We start from the raw sequence: 25,047 nt of genomic DNA, 5'->3' as shown, positions 1-25,047 counted from the left end.
TTTCACATGCAGATAGCTGTATCTCTATGAGAGTGTTTTTTTGTCCTCTTAGAGGTCTGAAAAGTGAAGCAAGCCTGTCTTCAGTAGGCTGAAGTCTGCTATGTAGAGCTTCACATCTTCCCTGAAAAGTTGTTAAGGATCTGCAGATTCAGGAATACTGAAACACACTGGTGTGTGCACATGCATTCCAGGAAAAGGACGCATGATGGAGGCATAAGTGCTTTTCCTTGCTAGGATGAGCATTTTGAACCAACGTATGCAGTTACAACATTCTCTAGCAGTAATTTTGCATTAAACGTCTGGTTAATGTTTCTGAAGAGACAGCTTGACAACCTGCCATGCACTGCTAATAAGACACTGCTGTTCAGCTTAAATAGAGATTTGATCCTGAATCTCACAGAGCCACTGGCTTTAATACGTGCTTGCTCCTGTTGATGAATCTGTCGCGTGTACTCCAGTACTTCTCCAAGTTATAATGTGCTTCACAGATAGACATCTGCCTTCCCAAAGTAGACTGCTTCCCAGCTGTAAGCAGCATGCTCTCTGTCACCTCACCTTGGATTGTGCAGTGCTTAGTATAACAAATTGCCACTGAGCAGAAAGCAGTACTTAGCTGGAAATGCTGTACTTAGATATACTCAATTTCCCAACAGTTCTTTTATTATTTCTGGTTGGTTTTTTTTTGTTTTTTTTTTTTTAAGTTAATGGCATACAGTTTTGAAAAAAGTTTAGTCCTGTGTCATACACCTCAAATTGCTTCTTAAGTTTATCATTGCTTTTTTTCCAGTGCCTTAGATCATGACTTGCCAGACAGGGGAGTAAAATTCATTAAAAATAAATAAATGATGAATTAGAAGCCAAAAAACAATAACTGGAGTATAGGCTTTGTCTGACATTTCCTGGGCAGCTCATGTTAACTTCTGCAGATGTTTTGCTTCAGTACAAATGAAGCAGATATTAAGTGTTTTAGGCTTTGCTTTCTGCTCTGCTTATATCAGTACTACTACAAGCAAGTGCTAAGCCCTGAGAAATTGTTACATAAGAGGTTTTCTCTAGAAATTTAGTCTTTACAAATGAATTGTCTTATCTCAGTGCAAGCTTCAAATGTATGATGGGGGCAACTGGAATAATGTTTCATGTAACTTTAATATATACAGTTTTTACTAGCTAGGAACATTCTGCAGACATTTCACAGAGCTGGGATCCAAAGCAGACTTGGTTTTGAAACTTATCTCTTGCAATCTCAACTTACTGGACTAATCATGAAATTAATTAGAGTCCAGATTGTACCTGTGTAATCTATTTAATTTCAGTGGCGTGTGCAGTGAAGAATATGGTGAGCTATATTCTTTCTGATATGTAGCAGGTAAGAGATCTGGATAAAACTCTACAGTACCACAATTAGTCTTTGCTGCACTAGTCTTAAAATTTCCTGTGTGTGTGATATTGTTCCTTCTGTCTAGGCAGGCAATGTGGTGACAGGAGAGATGGTAGAAGAACTTATTCTTTCTGGAGCAGATATTATTAAAGTGGGTATTGGACCAGGTAAGTCAAATCCAGTCAAATAAGGGTGGTTTATGGTAACAATGGTGACTTAGTTGTCCAGATGGAACTAGAATGTTATGCCACAGCTTACTGCTTGTCAGAATTCCTAGACCACTTAGGACAATAAAGTAACAGTGCCTTTGTTCCATAGGATGTTTAAGAAATACATGGGCAGAGTGCTAGTGTGATGTACTACGAAATCTTGAACATTGCATTTCCAGGAAATATAGATACCTATCATTGGAAGCACTGAGTTGCTAATATAATCAGTGGTATTTTATGTCGTATTTTATTCTTGGCGTGTTTGTTCATGTGCTCCTTTGCATTGCCATTTCTTTCCCAGACTGCAGCTGGGGTCAACCTTCAGGGGCTACATTTAAACTGGCTAGCAAGTACCACTGAGAGTGTAGCTGTGATCAGCCAGTGCAGTGCAGGCAGGTTGTTTACTCTGTATTGCCAAATGGTATGGTCCTTGAATGGGTAAATTGGATATAATGATGATGTAACAGAGGTTGCAGTTTTTCCATGGGAGTCCGTCAAACAGCAGTAAGTACTGCAAAATAGTTGAAGAGTAAGCAACAGAGATGTTGTGGTGCAATGTCACAGGAAAGTTCACATATAAAAGTAGTAATTTTATAGTTTGTAGCTTCAGAGTAGAGAAACAGATAAGACTAAATGTTGTCATCCTCCCTGAATAACTGCCAGCACAGAACTTTACAAGTTGACCAGCCAATGACACAGGTAACAGGTGTTCCTTGCAGAAGGCCACTTCTTGAGGTCTCTCCTAGTCAGCAGTCCATTTTGTGGATTATGGTAGTGATTTGTTATAAAGCATTGGGCACATAAGTATATGCTGTCTCTGTGGAGGTTATCTTAAAATCATTTTTTTCCTACTTTGCAGAAATACTTTTGAGTGTTTACACATTGTCAATTCTTGGAAAGATCTTTGGAAACTTTTGCTTTACTGACAGTTTTGAGTGTACCTGGATGTCAGTTGGGTAAAGAGATTAACTGCAGTTGGGTGAAGAGATTTCACTGTATTTGGTTTAGGATCTGTTTTCTTGTTATCGTGCAAACCTTTATGGCCTGTATCCTAAATGATAAGACACGGACCATCAAAAAGCAATCCTCATTTTGACACTTAATTTCTCTTGAAAAGAAGAGAAGGTATTCCAAAAGATCCATAGCTGTGTTATGATGTTCAAGCTGTAATTGGAGTTTTTATATATATGCTTATACCTTTTTCAATATGTATACCTTATATATATATATATATATATACACACACAGAGTCACACACACACCATATATGTATGCACACACCCTCACATATTTTCTGTGATTTTTTTAAAACATATGTAGAAAAGAGATAAATAGAAATATTTTTGGAAATTCATATACTAAAAGCTGATGCTGAGCCTCGCTGAAGCGAGACTCTCTGGTTCCTTTGTCCCTTTTCCATTCAGGCACCTTGGTCAGATTTCTTTCCCATTAGGCATTAAATCTCTCAGCAGAAAGCGTTATGGATGAGACCTAAACTGGGAACTGGGGACCTGGAGAAGGGGGGGATGTTAGTCACTTTAATTACAGCTCCCGTGAAGTAGTGTGGTAGCATTTCAAGATTAAATTTCCTGTGTTTTCCTTTTATCCATGAAAATAACATTTGCAATAGAGACTTCATGAGAAATAGAGCAGACAAATACTCTTTTTTTTTTTTTTTCCCCCACTATGAAAGGAAAGCAGTCTTGGAGGTCTTTTCCAACCATGGTGGTTCTGTGATTCATTTTTTGTCAGCCTAACTGCCTGTGTTTTTTTTCTCTTATTTTCTTGTCTAGGTTCTGTGTGTACCACTCGGATTAAGACAGGGGTGGGCTATCCACAGCTAAGTGCTGTTATTGAGTGTGCAGACTCAGCACATGGCTTGAAAGGACATATCATCTCTGTAAGTAAATATCATCTGCTCTCAGATTCCCACCGTGCAAACCATTGCAGAATAGGAGAATCAAACAGTCTGGTACCCTTCATGTTAAGGCTATCTTTCTGTCATCTCGAGTTGACCCCTATACTAGCTGCTAGGTGAAGATTTAAAGGAACCAACTTGCTTTAATGTTTAAAAAGACTAGGGCATCTCATTCCTTTTTGTGCTTTTGGGAAGCTGCTTCTTGCTCACTGAATGGAGTGTGTTGTTACCCGAACAGAATAAGAAGCTTGATAATTCTCATACTGAAGCAAAACAGTACTTCCTACAAGAGATTTCTGAAAAATGAGTAAAATGTAAACATGGCCTTCCCAAGAGAGTAGGACTAAGTGACAGACAGGCAGCAGAGGGGAGTACAAGGTAAAATGATACATCTGTCTATGCCTTGGTAGCTGGATGGATTCAGATAGCATCCTCACAGAGCTCTTTGTGCAGAAACAGGAGCATTTTAGAGATGGGTCTGGGTGAGCACAGCTGCGCAGTTGCCACCGATGCTCTGGGGAAATGCTGAGTCTGCTGAGGGAAATAAAGAAGATACATATGCATTGCCTGCTAATGGCAGCTTCCTGTCTACCAGTAAGATCAGACTCACCTTGCGTGGAAATCTATAAGCATGGTCTCAGATTGAGCTAGACTGGAGCCTTCAGTATGTGAAGGTCCTACATGCTTAGGCATGCTTAGCCAGTCAGTGTGCCCCTGACTGTGCCAGGCTTGCAGAGACTCAGCAGGCTGTCTGTAAGGCAGCTGATAATCAGGAAGGCATAGGACTATCCATCATTCTGTACTCACAGGTACCCGTACGTTCAACAATCTCCCTCTGTGGCTATAGGAGAAGACTGCATGTTAAGTTGTAGAGCTACTGTCATGTGAAATCACTAAAAGGCCCAGTTTTGTTTGACTGGGTTGTGACTGTTATCCTTGTGAGGAAATGCCTGTGTTTCTGAGGAAGGAGGGGAGAGGAGAACAAATGTTGTTAGGCAAAGGGCCTGATTGTACTTAGAGCTGTGGGTATCATGGAACAAGTAAACAAGTATGGGGTACAGTCAGATCTCTCTTCTCTTTAATGTTAATGCATGTACATTCACTCCTCTACTCGACTACCTTATCTGATTTTGCAGGAGAAAAAAAAAAGCAGTATGTGATTTTATGACTTGGGCAGTATTACAAATGTTTATGCCTTTAGCAGACAGCTGAATATTTATGAAATAGAGCATGAAAGACTGACTCATTACTATGAAAGTTGGATAACTATATGTGTTTTCCTGATAGTGGTGCTCAGAAACGCATCCTGGTTTTGCAATAATCATTTTCTGCCAGCAGCTCTCTGAGCACTGTCACTTTTCTGCTTTCCCAAGAAAATGTGGAGTGTACGTCAGATGGTCTTGTGCAGTTCTGTTATTTGTTGTTTTGCATATGGATCAGTTCCTGACCTGCTTAGATCACAGAATCACAGAACTGTAAAGGTTGGAAGGGACCCCTGGAGATCAAGTCCAACACCCCTGCCAGCGCAGCTCCCTAGCCCAGGTTGCACAGGTAGGCGTCCAGGCCAGTCTGGAACGTCTCCAGAGAAGGAGACTCCACCACCTCTCTGTGCAGCTGTGCCAGAGTTCCATCACCTTCACTGTGAAGAAGATCATGTAGTCTCCACCTAGCCATTACCCCATAACAAAGGTGTCCAACATCTCTGCAACTCAAATCTCTCACTCGAGCTAATAAGACTAGAGCAAGGGTTGAGGGTATTATGCTTTAATTACACAGTGTGCAGGTAGACACTGATGTGTTTATTGGAAAGGATGGCTTGCATAGTTATTGCTGGACCTCTGGCAAGACCATTACAGAGGAGAGGTACTCTCCTGAGAGGAGACACCAAGTAGAAGCAAATCTAAGTATGTAACTGGGATTAATGCAAGAAGTAAACTTTGCATTCTTCAAAATGTCTTGTTACTGCTATTTTGTAGATTTGGGAAGGGGCGTACCTTGCCTGAACCAAAAGAGACCTCTACAGGCAGAGTCTTATCACAGCCATCTGCAGCAATTAGGCAAGAGAAAATATGTCCAGCTGGTTTATGTCATATTGGTATCAAAGTGGCAGCGAGGATGTGCGGGATTCAAAGCCTACCATCTATTTTCAAGTGGATTATAGCAGATGGTGTGGTGTGGGTGTGTCCCTTGGGGTGTTTTATTGCATTTTCTTCTGCTGTGTCCAGCACCTTCATCAGATTGCATCTGTGTAATGTTATGTATGAAGGGAAGTAAGTCCTACTCAGAATAAGACAACAACAGTGCTGAGCACAGTATGGGCTCTCTGAGGAGCAAAACACATTTCAAATGAATACTCTAGCAGGTCTGCTAGGATCGCAGCACAAACTGGGATTTTAAACATTTTTTATTACTGAAGTGGTCATTTATGATTTTTGGAGCTGATATGTTGACAAAAGAAGTGACAATTTTTAGGTAGACATATTACTTTACAGTCACACACGGAAGGGGGCTGTGAAATTCTACCAGTTATATTTCTCATGCTGAATAATCTTTAAGACTCAAAGCTCACCTCAGAAATGAATCTTTCATGGCTCACTGAAAGAGGAAACTGCCTAAGGTGCAGGCACAGTTTCTATCCTGCACTATTTGTCTGGGAGCCAGTAGTCTCATTTTTCATTGGTTTTGAGAAAGTGCAGCAGTGAGTTACAGTGGAGAAGCCATTTAGCAGAAAAGCTCCTTCAGAAACATCCTACTCGAGATAAAGTTTCTTCTTCTTCTAGGTCAGAGAGCTGCTCTGCTAGATAGAGAGGCAGACGTGTTTTAGCAAGCCAGCAATGTGGGAAATGGAAAGTGGCCTTATATGGATGGTTGGACTAGATGATCTTGTAGGTCCTTTCCAACCTTATGAACCTATGAACCTATTTGTGCTGTCATTAACCGTCATTTGATTGAGTTACCTTTTTCCTCTTTGCCCTGCCTGGGTGATATGTCATGAGTATTCAGGGAAAGGGATGACTAAGGGATTCTTCATGTAGCTACTGCCATACCTTCTCTTTCTCCACACAGAGGACTTTCCATACATAAAGGTGCCCAGTGGATGTAGATCAGAATAAAGCATCATATGTATTGTTTCTACTGCTGAATATACCATGTACTTTATCTATTTTTATGCATAATAGATCATAGAATAGCTCAGGTTAGAAAAGGCCTTTAAGATCATGAAGTCCAACTACAACCAAACTATTCTACCCCAACTCTAACAACCCACTGCTAAATCATGTTCCTGAGCACCCCATCCAAAGGGATTTTGAGCACATTTCAGGGATGGTGAACCATCTCCCTGGGGAGCCTATTCCTGTGCTTATCAGCCCTTTCTGTTAATAAGTTTTTACTTATACCCAGCCTAGACCTCCCCTGGCAGAACTTGAGGCCATTTCCCCTTTTCCTGTCACCAGTGAAAAGAGACCAACCCCACTCTCACTGCAGTCACCTTTCAGGTGTTTGAAGAGAGCAATAAGGTCTCCCCTCAGCCTCCTCATCCCCAGATTAAACAGCCCCAGTTCCTTCAGCTGCTCATTCTCCAGGTCCTTCACAAGCCTTCTTGCCTTTCTTTGTACCTGCCTCCGGCACATTGATGTTCTTTCTGTATTGGGGTGCCCAAGTCTGAACACAATACTTGAGGTGGGGCCTCATCAATGTTGAGTACAGGGGCAGGACTACTTCCCTAGTCCTGCTCACCACACCATTCCTGATACAAGCCATTGTATTGTGCTCCACTGACCACAGTTGGAATTGTTGAACCATAAGGGGAAGATTGCTGGACTGAATACAGCAGAAGCACTGTCTCATTTTCTAAACAGAGCACTTGATTTTACACGTAATGAAATACTTTAATGCATATAGCTTTATTATAGCATCTTTCAGCATAACTGCTTAGTAGGTCTTCTTTTTGTTTTCCTTTCTTTGAAACATTGTCATTTAATTTACCTGCTTATGTGAAGATATTACAAAGAAGTGCTATGAATCATCATCATTTGTTCCTTTTATCTTAAATGGTAACACATGAACTTTTGGGATAGTAATCTGCTCAGCATTTTGTGCCTTGATGGTTTTTTTTGAAACTAGTGATTAATAATGACACAGTAAGACCCTGTATCCTTGTGAAAGCATAAAGCCTCCATCACTGCCACTACTGGGTTAATTATGAAAGTCAGACACGGAGCCACAAAACGAGAACAGACAGAAACCCATTGACCAGAGAGCATTTATAACCAGCTGGTCTCAGTTAGAGTCAGGCAAATTCCTGACACTATTCTTTGAAGATTATTAGACCCTTCTCTATACCTCTGCTGTTCCTCCCCTGACACATGCATACACACACTCTCATCCTCCTCCAGGCTTTGACAGAGAGAGAAAGAATTGCACAAGCACAGCCCTTAACAGGAAAGAGAGATTCAGCTGTCAACCCAGCACTCATTTCTGGAGCTGACAGCAAGAGTGTCTAGCTCAAGAAATCAGTAAATGGAATAAAAGCCTTTAAACTTCTGCCAGGCACTGTTTCCAGTGGGATGCCCTTTGAAAAGCCACTCATTTTTGGATCCACCTGCTCAGTTTGTGTCTGAATCCTGTTCTGTATGCGGAGAGGTTCTAACACTCAGCCTCACTGCCACCTCCCCGTGAAAGCTGGCTCCAAAATGGCTGCTGGAAGGGGCTTCTGGCTGTGCTCCGCCACAGGTCATATACAGGCACATATTTCAGCCAGCATGGAGGTGAAACAAAATGAAGTAACCGTACAATCTGGGGAGCAGAATCAAAAGCTGGAAGCCTGTCAGCAACTCTGCGGAGTACCCTGATCTTCAAAGAAATGGGGAGCTCTCTTGTTATGGTGACTTTGTATGATAGATGGATCATTCATCTGATGCTCAGACCTTTATGAAACCTATAAAGCTATAGCACGTGAGCTCTGCTGCGTGCCTTCCTTTTTAACAGCCCTATCACGCATAAATAACTTTCCTCCCCTCAACCAAAATGCCCTCATCAGCCACTTTACTCTGAAACTGAAACACGTTTCTAAAATGCTAAAGAACTGAAAGTGCTGTTGTTTCTTTACCAAAGCTGTAGCAAACGGTGAGGAGTAGGATGAGAGAGTAGTTTTCACTTACCAAAGATCAGATTACCCAATTTGCTGTGATTATCAGATCAAAATCCAGCATATCTGATGGTATGTTTCCTTACTCCTCCTACTGTGACCTTTTAATTTATTGTAAACTGCTGAGAAAGTTATTTTAAATGTCTTTGGTGATTTATGGTAGGGGTTTGTGGTATCTCTGCATCATATAGCCTTTAATTAAAATGGCAGGGAATGATTCAGATCATAAGAGTTTTTTTTTTTTCCAGTTTCTGAGATCTAGGAAATGTCAGTCAGAAATTTGCATTGCTGCTGTTACCAGTGGTATTATGGTTACACTGTACTGGTAGGGTAAATGAAATTAGTGCATAAAAGCAGTAGAAAAGGTAACATGAATTCCTTAGAAATTCAGCCAACTTGATAGACCAGTGATAAAGTTGATGAGCTGTTCCTGCAGAGAGGCCATTTGGCTGCAAGTCACAGGGTGCCAATGCTCACCGGGTCCCTTCTTTTCTTTATGCAGGATGGAGGATGCAGCTGCCCAGGAGATGTCGCCAAAGCGTTTGGTAAGGACAATATGCAGGGCCACACGTTGCACCCTATGTAACTCCAGCACGATCAGCAGCGGTGCAGGAGTCAGTTTGACCCCATCTGTATAATCAGCAGTAGTTTACATTTGTCTCTGTGGATGACTGCAGTGAAATTAATACACCAGACATGAATTTGGTCTTTGAACTGGACAGTCAGAATTCTACAGAGAAAAAGTATACAGTGGTCGAAGTCCTATTTAGAAACTATCTGCTGTGTGTCCATAGGATACAGACACTGGGACAGTAATACAAAGAAAACTGATAAGGATTTCTTCTGAGTAGGGTTCAAAGATTATTGTAACACTGGCTGACCTGAGCCCTAGATAGATGAAGAGACGGTGAAATGTGTGTTGGAGAGAAGAACAAAGAAAAAAGCAGGCGAGATTCCCAGAGATGTTCTTGGGATGGGCTCTCCACTTGAAGAGATGAGATTTTATTTACAATGTAACCCCTAAAGCTGAGCAGATGTGTAAAATAGCCGGGTTAATATTTAACAGGTTTTACTCTTGTGCCCAAAGCTTCAGTAAATTGCACCAGCTTTTGCTGACAGAATAGAGAATTTAGCCTGTGAGTATTTTCTGGGAAAGGTACATCACTGTGGAGGGTTGAGGTTAGGATTGTCACTTAGCTGTAGCATTTTTGCTGCTTTGTGTGTGAACAAGGGACTAAGAGGATCCTGTGCTTACAAGACACTTAAAGACAGTTCCCAAAATATCAGACCCCTTTGAGATGTCACAATAGGGTAATGCCCAGAATATAATAGGACAGCATAATCTCATTGAGATTTCAGAGTGATAGAAAACCAGAGATAGCATGTTGTGATACAGCACATCTGCTCAGCAGGAAGCTTTGCAAGTATGGAAAGCACAGTCAGGCCTAAACTGAGATTACATGCCTTTCAAGAAAAAAAAAAAGCTTCCTGGAAATTTTTCGAACCAAAGTCAGTCTTCTAAGTTTGCCAACAGCTCCTGGTGTTAGAGATGACAAGACATAATTAGAGAATTTTAAGCACAGCCCAGAAGTGAATTCCAGCAAGGAATCTGCTCTGTCACAAGATTTCACAAGACCTTTGTGTTACCCGGTGGGTGACGTGATGTGAAGATAGATACTTTCAGCTGAGTGATTCTGACAGCTGAACAGCAGCATCTACTCTCTCTGACAACAAAATTATGTTAAAAAAAACATCCAACCACTCCTCAGTTCAGATTAACCCCCTATGACATCATGTTGCCTGCAGTGAAAGCTTTGTTCCCTCTGACTTTTCTCTGGCTCCTCGGCTGTCCCCAGATCTCACTTGTGTTGTCTTTGGGACACTGCAAACCTGCAGTTCAATCTCACTGCACTGCATGCAGCCTGCATGGAAACTTGGCCCTGAAAAGGTCTTCCTTCACAAGAGTACTCCTAGAAATTAGAACAACAGGAAGCAACTTCAAATATTTTCCCTTGCAGACTTTTCCTGAGTAGGCTTGCTTATGGCAAGTCTGAAGGGTACCTTTAACCTCTCTGGCCTATACTGAAGAGAAGCTTGCTAGAAACCTATGAGAGGGCAGATTCTTGACTTGCTGTTTGTTGTGAGGTGCTGGGATTAGCAGTGGGATGTCTGAAAGATACCACAGATTGTTCCTGGGAGAGGAGGAGCATTAGAAACCTAAGATTATACGGACAAAAGTCGTACTCTGGCAGCAGGCCAGGCAGACCAGATCAGTCTGACCTGTGTGTCACAGGGATTAGAACTGATAGAGATAATCCTGAGGCAAAAGATTTACCATATCTGGTTATATATAATTGAAGCAGCCAGTCGGTGGACATCTGACTAGCTGGAGCCAGGTGTGCTTTTTTTAAAGGCAGATGCCAAAATAAGCATCTGGAGATAGAGCTCTGGATGGGACATAGACAAGAGACCCAAAGGGGACTTTCCGTTAACTAACATGAATACATTTCTCAGAATGCCCCAGGGAGGCACTACTGTCCCTGTTTTTATAGATGAAAAGTCAAAGCACAGAAATACCAAGTTCAGTCGCCTGAGGTTACATATTTTTTTGTGAAACAACTAGGAACAGCATGTACCTTTTGAATCCTAAGCCAGCAACTTAAACGCAATATTTCTGTTCCTTACAGCAGTGGTGAGAAGGGATATGGGAGCAGAGAGGGAAAAGGAAGGAAAAATCAAATGGCAGTCAACTGGGAACATTCAGTGGTTCCAGAATGCACCTGGCAGATCATGCTGGCTTTTTTTCTTGTTTTCAAAAGCTGTGTCTGTATGCTTACTGTTGCAAACGCTCACTGTCTCATCTGGAGCACAGGTGAGTGTTGCTTCCAGGGCCAACTGTGCTGCATTTACATGCTGGGCTACAAATTTAGGCTGGCTCCACCTGAATTTGTGTAGAGTTGACCTGGTTATCTGTAATTATTGTATTACCAGGCATACAAAAGCTATCTGAGGGACCCCAACCAGATCCAACAGAGCTGTGTAAGAGCTGAAAGAGTAGGCTGGAATATTTTCCATGGTTGTGTGAAAGAGAAGGTGTTGCAGGATGCGAATGAGAAAATCAGCCCAGACTAGGACTCAAGGCGGATGTCCTCCCCAACATCAGAGTGTTGAAGTGGCACTGTGCAGGAACAGGCCAAGTCTAGCAAACTCTGGACAAGCTACCTAGTTGCTTGTATGCAGCATACCCCATCACATCCTGTATTATTTTGGAGGATTGTTGCCAGGTGTTCCCATTCCTCCAGTACATAAAATAATGGCGTACTGTGTGTACTTGAAAATGAAAGACTGCCAGATAGGTACTGAAAGCTAACAGAAACAGCAACACATAGGTAAGGAAGCTACACCTAGGTAAGGAAAAACCATGCTAAAAACTGCTGCCTTCTGGTGAGGTGTTAAATAGGACTAAAGTGGAACAGACTTGAAACTTTGCGACACCATTGCAACACTGAAGCAGGGTAGAAAGTTCTGGAGAGCATTGGAAAAATATGTTGCATGTGAGCTTGTCATTCCTGGAGCTATAGAAATAGCAGTAAACATGTATGATTCTGATGTTTAGAAATGCTTCAGTGTGCAAGGCAGAACTCTGGGCTGTGCTTGTAGTAACATGGCTCTTCTCTTCTGGAAGAGCTAGATGAATTATGTTGTAGTTTGAAGGAGTTCATCTAATTGGAGAAATTTCAATCCTGTAATTGAAACATACTTGCTTTCCTCCCAGAATATGTAGTCAAAAGAAAAATAATGGGTAGATGCTTAAGTATGCAGGAGCCAGAATTCTGTGATCCTAAACCGTAGATTTTGTTTGTCTTTTTGGCACTAATTGAAAAGTGTAGGACCTGAAACCAGAGACAGAACTAGAAACTGTTAAATTGCTTAGCCACTATCCATCATATCTGAGAAGCTGTGATAGTCCAGTAAAGTTTTTAGTGGTCAGAAAAGGAGAAATATAACCCAAATTTTTAAAAAAGGAAGAAGATGTGTGGAACTGCTGGCCAGTCAATCTCATTTCTGTTCTCAGAAGATATGGACCAGATGACCCTCCTGGAGGAAACTATCTTAAGGGCACAAGGAGAATAGATGTGATTGGTGACAGCCAGGATGGCTTCACTAAGGGCAAATCACACCTGACAAATTTGGTGGCCTTTTGTGATGGGGTTACAGCATTGGTAGATAAGGAAAGAGCAACTGACATCATTTACTGTCAGTGGTTTATGGGTCATTTTGGCCTGGTTCTGTGATTAATGGGGCAGGGGACCCACAGACCCACACCCTGGGAAAGGGGAAGGGAGAATAGGGAGAAGGTAGGGAGATGGGTACAAAAACAAAACAACAGCAACAATCTGAGGAGGAAAACTAATTTACTAAATACGATATTGGAATGCAAAAACACAATATAGTTGGAATAGAAGCTGATGAATCAAATAAAATGAGAGAGTGTCCGAAACTGAAGGCCTTACTCTAAAGCTGAAGGTGAGATGGCTAGGAAGCTCCCACTGCAGAGTCAAACAGCAGAAAGGGAAGTTTCAGGACTTGCATGCAGTTTTAATCTTTCCCTCTGAGTGGAAAATGGGAATGCAGAGTCCTCTTTGGTATGCAGTTCTCTTCTGAGAACAAGGTACCCAGTTTCGGCAGTCCATGGAGCTGGAGCATTAACTCTTTAACTCACAGTGCATTACATGATATTATGATATGGAATATCAATAACAAATTGTAAAATGTGACATCTACTTGGACTTGTGCAAAACATATGACACTTGGCTCTAAATCTGAGAGACATAGGTGTGATAGATGGACTACTCAGTGGATAAGGAATTGGCTGGATGGTAACCCTCAAAGAGTTACAGTCAATGGTTCGGTGTCCAAGTGGAGGCCTATGGTGAGTGGCATTTCTCAGGTGTCAGTGTTGGGACCGGTGCTATTTAACAAGTTTGTCAGTAACATGGAGAGTGGGACTGAGTGTACCCTCAACAAGCTTGCTGACAATACCAGTCTGAATGTTGCTGTTGATACACAGGACCTTGACAGGTTTGGGAAGTGAGCCCATGCAAACTGTGTGAAATTCAACAAGGCCAAGTGCAAGGTCCTAGACCTGGGTTAAGGCAATCACACACACATTTACAGGCTGGGTGGAGAATGGATTGAGAGTAGCCCTGTGGAGAAGGACTTGTAAGTGCTGGTTGATGAGAAACTCAGCATGAGCCAGAAGTGTGTACTTCCAGCCCAGAAAGCCAACCATATCCTGGGCTGTATCAAAAGAAGCGTGGTCAGCATGGTGAGAGAGTTGATTGTCCCCCTTGGTTCTGCTCTTGTGAGGCCCCACCTAGAGTACTGCAGTCAGCTCTGGGTTGAAGAAGGTCCAGAGGAGGGCCTTCCCTTACCTGAAGGGGCCTATGGGAAAACTGAGGAAGTACTGAGTGGCAGAGAGTGGAGTGATAGACAGGAGGTGATGGTTTTAAACTAAAAGAGGGTAGATTTTGGCTAGATGTGTGGAAGAAATTCTTCACTATGAGGGTGGTAAGGCACTGGAGCAGGCTGTTAAGAGAAGCTATGGGTGATGGAGACATTCAGGGCTAAGTTGGATGGAGCCCTGGCCAACCTGTTCTGGTGGAAGATGTCCCTTCACATGGCAGGAGGGCAGAACTAGATGATCTCTAAGGTCCTTACAAACCAAATCATTCCGTGATTCCATGAAATAGGAATCAGAGGGTGGTATTGGCAAAGCAGACTCTGGTGCTCTTTGGCAGACCTTTGATTTGTTTAAAATACTCTTTGAAACCATGGCTCTAAATCCTTTCATCCTTCATCATGTTGTTATCTTCCATTCTTGAAGGAGACTTCAACCAGATTTCCCAGAGTACTTCTTTTTTTTTTGCAAAGGTGGACCAGGAGTGTGTTAGGTAACAGCAGGAGCTCCCTGTCCATAATCAAGAATTATCATAAAGGATAAGTATTCCCATTGTTTTTGGCAAGTTAATAGTAGGATCAGATGTAAGTCAGACTGAGCTTTAAAACTCGACCATCTGCAACAAGAGAATTCAGGTAGCTGGCATGATAGGATACTTAAATGTGTGCCTCCCTATAAACTTTGCTTCTGATATGCTCAGCACTTTGGCACAAGCCTCATTTTTAATATCTCTTTACTAGGGACATATTGTTCCTTTCAAGCAACAACCAGGCAGAGGAAGATGAGGTCAGCAGAGCAGCTGGTTGCTGTGCTCACAGCCATTGCTGATAGGTCTGCTCTTTAGTGAAAGGGAGGTGGGAGGGAACTGGCCTTCATAAACGAAAGCACACTCCACAGTTCTTGTGTATTCTAAGATCAGAATAGTCCCAAGTTCACATTTATGTACAGAGCTTTTAAATAGGTGGCAGAATCTGAGTAGATCTGAAAATCATCTTGCTTACTTTTCAGATTTGGATAGTGTCAGATCAGACCAAATCCTAAGTGTCAGACTTACCTAGCCTACGATCTCCCTAGTGTCTGGACATTTTTATGACTGAGTGAGGTTAATTCAGGCTTACCTGCTTTATAGGAAGTGAATATTATATCCCTGTTCATTTGCCAATTCTAGGAAGAAGCTGAGCAAAGACAAGGTCTATTCTGCAGCGTGCACGTGGATGAAGCAGAGAGTTTCAGGGATAGGTTACCACAGCCTCATAAAAGAGTTAAAACCAAACTTTTCCCAACAAGATTAGATATGCCAAAATGTCAGAGGAGTAGCTGCTGGTGGAATAGTTCCAGTCCAGCTGGAAGTATTGGAAATCACAGTCACGGTCTTGGAAAAACAAGAGTAATTCTGAAAATGCTTATTTTACTCTCAGGGGGCTTATTTCATGATTTGGAAAGCCTGGGAAGGTGCACAGACTGGGCAAGTGTGACTGGGTATTGTATTGCTACTCAACACTCAAATATTTGGAGCTGTACCTATAGACAGACCTCTTCTGTGCTGCATGCCAGGTACTATACAACCTGAGGGTGCTCTTTGGCCCTGAGTTCTTAAACAGCAGGAAACAAATGCAGGCCAATACTGACCCCAGATCACCCTGTCCTATGCTGAACAAATATAGCTGATAGCTTGAAAACATCCATCATTTCATTAAAAGTATCTGAGTATTTTATGTTATTGTTGGGAGTATGGCATTCGTGGGTATGCCTTCCTTGAGGATACATTCCCATTCACAGCCTTTATGCTACAAAGGTCTGGATACAAGAGCAGTCCTCTTCTTAGCATAGCACAGAGTGGAACAGGTTCCACCCTGTTATTAGGGCTTCTAAGTACTGTAGTCACAATTGTGTTGTGCAAGCAGTTGTGTTAAGGAAATGTGTTCAGATACTTCTGTGAGCTAAAGGATTAAAGAAATTTGGAAATAAAGAGCTTGGTTGAAGTAGAATAATCTACACTTTTGGTCTCACGAAAGAAAATGATTATTTCCATTTAAAATATCAGAGGAATAGAATTTAGTGTGTGTCAGTTCTTCAGTAAAGCATTTCTTCAGGTTTAGTGCATGTATTACAAAGAAGACTGTCTATACCCAACTGTGTAGGACTGTATTGTTTTTGGATACTACTGTGTTCTTGCATTGTCTTTCAACCTCTTTCCATTCCTTTCTTGCTTATCACTCTGTTGGTCACAGGAGCCGGTGCTGATTTTGTCATGCTTGGAGGAATGTTTGCAGGCCACGACCAGTGTGCTGGAGAGATTATAGAAAAGAATGGCAAGAAGGTGAAACTCTTCTATGGGATGAGCTCTGAAACAGCCATGAAGAAGCATGCAGGAGGGGTTGCTGAATACAGGTAAGAATTTCTCTAGCAATTGCAAATATATAACTTCTGAAAGTGAATTCTGCATAAAGCGTGTGTTGCAAACAGGCCCATGCCTCTGTTCTTGTTCAGGAATCCATTAGCAACACATCATCCGATCTCTAGGAGGGCTGACATCAAAGAGGAGACAGGGAGAAGAAGCTGGGGTGGCTAGCTGAGGGCAACCTCGTTCACTCAGTTGCAGCCAGTGCAGTGTACATTCAAACTGGGAAGCCACTTATCACTGTTCTGACCTTTGGGTCTCTCTAGATGTGTGTAAATTACATGTGGGTACATGGCACACAAAGCTGTGGTTTCTGGCTCTCTCCTTAACCAGATTGCATGTCATGTTGATGTATGGATTGCCAGCTGGCCCATATGCTTCTTTCTGCTTGCAACAAGCAGGTGCCTGGTGAATCAGTGAAGCTCAACTGGCCCCAGTTTGGTGTTGAGCAACAGTTGTAACAGCACCAAGGCCCAGGACCATCAAAGCCTTCTCAGTCACAGGCTGTAGCCATGGTACTCACACCTGGATTTGTTAGCAGTCTTTTTAGACAGAAGAATCATGCAGTACATATTTCTAACTCATTTTGGTGTAAGAGAGCACCAGAGTAGCTCACTGTCCATTTTCCAAAATCATAGAGCATAGGAGCTTGGGTTGTCAGATAAAATCCTCAGAGAGAATGCTTCAGGAAGGCAAGGCAGATAGGCTTTGCTAAGGAATCTTGTCCATTGCTACTGATGACATTGCTGAGAATTTTTACTTTCTGAAAAAGCAGGTGATTCCAGAAAACTTCCTCATATCTTTTCCCTTAACGGCAGGTATAGTCACTGCCCTGAGACATGAAGATGTGCTGATAGGTCCATGGCAAAGAAGGAGACACATGTCAGACATAGCACCAGCTAGAGAGCATCTTCGATCCCACCTTCCATCTCCCAGCCCAACATTCGCTCATGTAGTTTGTCTGATACTTGTCAAGAGTTGAAATGCAACGTACAAATGTGCAGTAGTATGTCCAGCACATTACAAAATGATACAGCCTATTTCAGCATTTACATCGGTCTCCTTTGGTCTAAAATATGAGCTCTGAAGCTGCAATAATAATAGAGACCAAGGAGGATTAGTGGTAGACACCATGCCGGAGAGACCTGGTGACTTATATAGTCATTAATTTTTCTGGTCTGGCAGAAAACCCAGGCTCATTAAAGTAGAATTCTGTATGAAGATGGAGAAACAGAGAGCTTATGGCTGCTGCAATTATCTGATAGTCTGTGCCTACTAAACAGAGTGTGGCTCAGAACTACATTCGGAGGAAGACTGAGGAGAAAAATATCAGTAGGACACAGGGAGAAGAGATGATAGTAAAGAGCTTTTCAAGGGCAAAAAAGCTTGTGATGTGTTTTGTCATGTCCCAAGGTCATTCTTTTGCAAGAAATAAAGATGTTTGACAAGTAGAAATATAAAATAAGCACTGTAGTTTGAGGAGATGTGTATCCTAGCAGATTTCCAAGCAAAGATTTTTCTGTATCTGATTGGACAAGAAGGAAACACGGGTACCTTTACCTTTTGCCTGAGGAGCACTTATGTTTCTCGAGTGGAGCATACCCTTTCTTCTTGACTTGAGCCCACATACCTCTTTCTGAAGCTAGAGAACAATGTGCAAGGCATTTTCTTTATTTCATATTGGCTGCACCTGTGCCAGCTTAAAAGCACCACTACCTGCAAGATACTGCTTACACTGACAACAGCAGTGGGTTGCCTGCAGGAGCAAAGCATGTGACTGACTCCATCTGGTTAACCTGCAAGGCTCTTTTGGCACAGCAGGTTCAGTGTGCTTTTGCTTTCAAACGCAGCTGGCTATTTGTGGAAGAAGGAGCTCATCTGCATCTGAGACAAGCTAAAAGGATGCATCATTGAAATGTTCTGCATACCTCTGAGCTTTGATTCACTTTGGTTTCATACGCAAGTCCACAGAAGCCGCCCACATTTGTTGAACCTTTTTTACCCCCCAGATAATCTGATTGGCATCAAAGTTTCTGAAGAAATGCTTAAAGTGCATGGCCTTATTAATTATCTCATCATGTAAAAGTAGCAGCTGCCAGTTACGAAGAGGTAACCTTTGTTACCTGGTAACCTTTTATCTGAGCTGTGATAACTCACTGTGCTTTCCTACTCTGAGCTTATGTCTAGCATGTGGGAAAATCCTGATGCTGTTCATGGTTAATGGCAGCTGTCTGAGAAAACGGGGAGATCAAACATGCTGCATAGCTCTCAGTGTCTGACCACCACTGAGCTGCTGGGAACCATAGAAGTTTGGAAAACCTTACTGTAGCAGTGGGGCAAAGAACTAAGGCACCTGTTACATGTGCAAGTAATCTGGAAATGAGTATCCCCAGTAGGAGAATTAACTGACAGTAGTTCCCCTTAGAAATGAGACAAAGTGTAAGTATCATGTCTTGTAAGATTTAAGGATGTACAGAATGGTGCTATGTTTGACTTGGTTCCCTAGTCTACTGCTAGCTACAGCAGCTCCAAACATGAAGCCTGTAAGCCTTGGCTGTTAAGTGTGAAGGAGATGATTCTTGTCTTGTTGATTCTGCAGCCACAAATCGAAGCTGGCTATCCATACCAGCCTTAATCTCGGTCTTGCTTGGCCCACCCCAGCATGATGAATGTCACTGTAGATTAAAAATAGCAACTGTTAGTTGTCCAGCACAGCAAATGCACTGGGCATTGAAGGGAAGATCAGAAATAGGGCAAGGGTTTTCTTTCAATTACTTTTGTAGGAAAACTTACTAAAAGTTTAATCACTTTCTAGTTTAGCTCATGGCAAACTTGAACCCTTTGGTTCTAAAGGGTTCTAACTCAGCATTTTAAATGCTGGATAACTCAAACCTATCAAATCAGTGGGGCTTCTTTATGCAGGTTTTAAAAGCTGGGCTGTAATTCCCTATCAGTGACCCCAGTAAGTTGTTTTGTCTTTAGAAGAAGCACTCATAGTGTTTTATTCAAGCAGTGCAGAGCTCATTGTGCTCAGCCCCCTGCAGAATCAGACTGTTCGTCACTGAACTTCTGAAAATTGCACATTCTGGCTGGAGAACCTGAACCTCCAGTAAACAGTGAAATTAAAATTGATGGGTAAGGTGTGATAGCTGCAGCAGGAAATAAAGTCACGAGAGTAATCATTTTTGTAATGATTGTGTCAGGTTAAGCCCATTTAATTTGCATGAAATCTGTGGACCTTGTCTCATTACCTGTATGCCATTTATGTATTGGTTTATTTTTACATTTTTACCTCCTTTAACAAGACATGGATCAGAGCTGGGAATTTCTGAAAGGCGATTATTAAGGTTCTTTTTTTGGGAGAGAGAAAATAAGGCAAGCAAGGATAGAGATGGCAGTATTGTTCAGTTAGAGCCGGCTTGCTTTTGTTAACCCTTCTAAGATTTTGTGTGAACACTGCAGCCCTGCTGAGGTCACTCAGCAATTCACAGGTGCTACTGAGCTAGCTTTGGCACTTACACTAACAGAGGGTGGAATTTGGGCCACACAGACATAATAGCATCAGCATCTGGCTGATACTTACCACCATTTTCTGTGTCTCAAATGATAGCCTGAAAGTGCTGCCCCCAATTCCTGCCGTGTCCTAAATACTCCACTTGTGAGGCTGCCTCATGCCAGGGCAGCCTGACCCCTTTGCCCTGGTCCACGCTATGCCATGCTGACAGAACACCAGCATTCCATCACACGCTTCCTGACAGGATTACCACCTGCTATGCTCGTCCCTCTATGCCTGCAGCAGTCATGTGCCGACTCGGAGTTAGGGCACACACCAAAGATTAGACCCATGCAAAATGTCTAAAGGAAATTGTTGTCTCTTTCTATTTGCTGTTCAGTGGCAGGCAGGAGAAATAGCATCTGGGCACGCCCATTTCCAGCTGCTGGAGTCCCAATTGCCCCTTCTTCTTCACCTTTCTTTCCTGAGAGACAGTTAGTATCAGGTTGTAACTCCAAGAGAGATCTCAGAGCTGCAAATCCCTCAGCAGTTCCTGCTGACATGCTTACGCAGCCCTCTGCCAAGTGTGCCAGCTCCTGTGACTCCCCTTGTAATCCACGTGTGTGGGTATTCCATGCTGGCAAAGCAGTCTCAACTAGGAGAACTTTAACTTACTTTGATTTATTGCCAACTAACACAAACTTCTGATCAATGATTTGGGTAATTAAGCCAACACCTAAGTCAGTCCCTTTGGGACCCTTCTGACATGGAGCACCTCCCTTCCAAGGGTGCATCTCAAGCTGTATGGCTTCTCAGATGTGTGCAGGCACATATCTAGAGGCTGCTGGCTGTTAACTTAACAGCACTTGAGCAGAGGTGTAGTGTGCTCCCCCAACTCACTGAGGTTTTGGTGTTAGGAGGTTTGCTGGAACTGACCGTGACTGGCACGATGCAGATCGTGTCTTTTTGCTGCTCAGGTCACCCTGGAAGCCCCTGTCACTCAAACCACCATTTACTCCCAGTGCATCATGTGTCTGTGTAACGATTGGACGGTCATGTGTAAATCAATTGGGTGCTCATGCATTAGCAAATTGAGTGCTCCTGCATATACTGGTTGAGTGGTCAGGCCTAAAATATATGTGCGTGCATTCATGAGCTGGTTGCGTGTTTATGCAAAAAATTGAGCATTCATGCATAAATTGGGTGCTCACACATGCATTTACTCAGTAGTCTTGCACAAACTAACTTGACACACACGTGAGACTGCAGCAAGCTCTGCAAATTACGGCCAATCTATTGCACTCCTCACCTCTGCAAAGCACATCTTGAAGAACTCTAGGAGCATTAATCCATTATGAACTCTTCCTGCATCATCACAATCTTAATATACATGAGTTTTAAACTCCACTCTTCCTCTGTTTGCACCAGAAAGCAGAGATTAATACTGTAACAGTGCACTTAGTGAAATATCACTCTGTCCTGGGAATCACTTTACAGGAGTTGGCCTCAGTTAGGTAATATATCCATCAGACTTCACCCCTGGCCAGGCTACAGAGGCGAATATTGCAGCAACATATGCATACACTTAGTAACATTCTAGCCACTCTCCAGGTGGCAGGATTTGTTAGCATAGTCTGAACTGTTGCCTGTTACAAACTCCGCTGATAGCCCCTGAAGTCTAGGGTATTAGGGTTAACTTTAACACAGCCCAAACCACAAACTTTATCTTTCATCCCTGTGGATGAGATCAGAGGTTGATATAACAGTCTTGGTACATAATTACTACAAATTTTGTTTGAGTTGATATTCTTTTAAAACCCCATGGACTAGGTTATCAGCATTAACACCACATCTGAATGCTTGCTATGTTAGGTCTTACTCCTTCAAAACAAGTAGCTAAGAATGTGACAGTAATTCAAATTATTCACTGTGCTTTAGGATAGAAGCAAATGATTAAGATCATACAAGCAAAGCTTGACACCGGTGTTGAAGGTACCAGTAGGGTCGTGAGACCAATAGCTATAGGGCATCATCTAGCTCAAAAATTGGAGTGTTCATCATTCACAGTACTGCCTTGTAAGCATTTCCCTGTTTGGGGAGTAAGATGATGCACCATTCAGCTTAGGTCTCTTGTGCCTTCCTCTAAAGACATAACATTCACTGAGCATGGGTTTGCACTGTCCTCAGGAACACAGATTTCCATCCCTTTCCATCTCACAGTCCTTTTCCTTCAGGAGCATATGGAAGACACAATTTGTAGAGTGGGAGCATGGAGAATTTTCAGCCATTCCTGACACTTTTTTTTCCTCAATGGCTGAACATAAAATTGGACTCTAAGCATTTTCTTTAGGGATGATCTAACACCTGTCTTCCAGCATGTTTCTCCAGGACACTTCTTGATACTCTGGCTGTTTTTCAGCTGATACCAGTGAGCAGTAGTAACAGTGCCAAGCTATGGAAGTTTTTGGGTTGTAGTGGTAGCAATCACCACTTTGATAATCATTTGGTCTCCAAAGCCAGAGGGGGCATCTCTCAGGGGCAGTGGCTCTAACTGTCCCACGTTTCTAAAGTTTTGCTCTGAAACAGGGCTAAAAAGCTTGTCAGCTCCGGCAGCACGGCCCTTTCACAACCACTGAGCCCCAGCTCAGCCTGCTAGGTGGCAGCGCTACATACGTTTTCCACTGGCCACTTACTACAGTGTTTATTTCTGAGTTTCTTGCGAGAAAGAGTCAATTACTCATCAGATGTAAGGAGATGAATCATGGTTCCTTATTCACATGGCATATTAACACTTCTCCTTTATTGTCTCCCTAGGGCTTTGACCTCACGTTTGAACTAACAGTGAAATATAGCCAGGCTCACACTCAAGTACCTCCACATAGCTACTGGTGCTGTTAATGATTTGCAAATGGAGCCTCCAAACAGGCATGCCCTTTCTTTCAAGCACTGTCCCCTAGACAACTCGTTTAAGGGAAAAGTAAATAAAGCCACATTAACAGCAATGACAGATCCCAGCCATCATTTCTAACCCTCTCGTGGGAGAAGAACAGCAATCTGCTCTTCCCTTCATGTTTGAAACTCCAGTAATGCCGAAGTGCCATTCCAAAAGCATTTAAAGCTGAGTCCTCAGCTGTCAACCCTCTGTCCACATGACAGACACAAATGTCAGCTGTTTCTGAGGGAGGAAACACAAGGATAAGGACTTAAGTCCAAAGCAAAGTTTGCCGGCTGCTGTCAGCTGTTAGACCCCTTCCCAAGGCTGCCTACTCCAACAGAGACAGATAAGATGGTGCAGCACAAGCTTGGTCTAAAGCCCAGCAAGATCAGCTGGTGATGGGGGAACTCTGCAGCAGGAGGAATTGTTGTGTGTGAGAAAGCTGAGGGGGAGGAGGTGTAAGTTATTTGCTTGGAATCTCCAGATGTGCTCTTGGGGAGAGGGCAAGCCTCTGCTGGCATGTGCCCATACTTGATAGTAGTCACAGTGCTTTTGATTTTTTGCTGGGCAAAAAAGCCCAGCTCACTTCTTTGTTTCTGGGGTCAGCTCTGCTGCACTTTTCTGGAACGGGTTTCCCACTCCCTCTGTGTTGGACCTGGAGAACGGGGCCAGCAGGAGACAGCCAGAACATTTCTGTCTGTGTCTGATCAGTGGTGTGGGAGAGAGCCCTGCAGAGTTCTGCTGACCAGTACCTGCTGAGACCCAGCTCCCACATTTTCACGAGGGGCCTAAGCCTGGCCATTCCTTGTACTTTAAAGCTCGACACTGTCAAGCTCCAATTTGTCTTTCAGTAAACCTGGAAGTTTCATTTGGAAATAGTGTATGATGGAGTGGAAGAATGGGCAGATCTGTAAGAACAGATACTGGAACATCCACAGGATGTGTCCTCTTCTGGCTCACAGCAGTGGTGACTGGAGTCCAAATATTTCAGTGCTTGAGTGCATCAAGGAGCAACAGATAAACAAGCAATGAAGCTGAGAGAGTAGCAGTGAACTGTACCACACAGAGTATTAAGCTCCACATTGCTTCAGGAAACACACTGTTGCATGTTGTGTCTACCCATAAATGCAGTAACCGGTCTCTTCTCCAGGGCTTCAGAGGGCAGAACTGTGGAGGTACCGTACAAAGGAGACGTGGAACTCACCATCCTGGACATCCTTGGAGGTCTGCGCTCTACCTGCACCTACGTGGGAGCTGCCAAACTCAAGGAACTGAGCAGGAGAACAACATTCATCCGGGTTACCCAGCAGCACAGCCAGGTCTTCTCGTAGCCCAGGCCAGGGGGACTGGAGAGAGGGATGGGAGGAGAGGAGCAAGAAAGGCTGCTGGTCTGTTTTGCTTTCTCCTTCACACTGCATTGGTGGCAAACTCCTCTCTCTATGCATGGCGATCTCATAGCCACGATGGCTTGGATTTGGAAGGAGAAGGCTGCGCTATTAACACAGTGCCATTGGTTCAAAATGCAATAGCCTCATCTTTTACTGTGCCTGATTTATTTTTTAATCAACGTTTCTTCATCTGTTCTTTCCCCTCTGATAAGTAGTTGCTGAAACCTCAATTAGCAAGGAATTGGCTTGTACAGACATGGCTGCAGAACTGCATACATACACACATTCCCTCTTAAGACTGACCTGTCAGCTACCTTTGCTTCTGACAGTGCACCCTGCAGAGAAAAACCTACAAGAAATTGAGTGAAGGGATCAAAAAACAAATTGTCTTCGCCTTCCCTCTGGCAAAAGGTTGGATGCTTGTGGCAGGGCTACCAGCCTGCAGGATATCAGAGGTGGGTGAGGCTTGGCTACTGTTGTACACACTTCTTACTGTGATGATAAAAATGTCAGATCTCTTTCACTCTCTGTTCACAAGGCTGGTACTGCCATTTTTACCTGAATCTCTCTGTTCAGCAGACCAGCTTCTACAGAGAAGCTGGCATTGAGTGTACCAAACCCATGCTGTCCTCCCTGCCCTTGTCCGTGGAGATCATACAGAAGAGAACATCTCAGAGCTTGCCTGCTTTACGTGCATGCAGTAATTGTGTTGCGT

The 25,047-nt window shown here is 43.0% G+C and overlaps 1 protein-coding gene across 1 annotated transcript in view; it reads left to right on the top strand.

Moving 5' to 3' along the window:
- The window catches only part of GMPR (guanosine monophosphate reductase), a 36,327-nt gene extending 11,844 nt beyond the window's left edge, over positions 1–24,483 (top strand). The window contains exons 5-9 of the mRNA XM_065752332.1: positions 1,464–1,545; positions 3,381–3,487; positions 9,157–9,199; positions 16,347–16,506; positions 24,095–24,483. Of these exons, the coding sequence (XP_065608404.1) occupies positions 1,464–1,545; positions 3,381–3,487; positions 9,157–9,199; positions 16,347–16,506; positions 24,095–24,275 (573 nt within the window). The 3' untranslated portion in view covers positions 24,276–24,483. The remainder of the gene's footprint in view (positions 1–1,463; positions 1,546–3,380; positions 3,488–9,156; positions 9,200–16,346; positions 16,507–24,094) is intronic.
- Positions 24,484–25,047: the final 564 nt, after the last annotated feature.

This window comes from Cyrtonyx montezumae, unplaced genomic scaffold (assembly GCF_038088225.1).
Source record: "Cyrtonyx montezumae isolate F1298 unplaced genomic scaffold, pur_monq_1.0 scaffold_8, whole genome shotgun sequence".
In the NCBI taxonomy this organism is placed as follows: Eukaryota; Metazoa; Chordata; class Aves; order Galliformes; family Odontophoridae; genus Cyrtonyx; species Cyrtonyx montezumae.
This window is presented reverse-complemented; position numbering and strand designations above follow the sequence as displayed.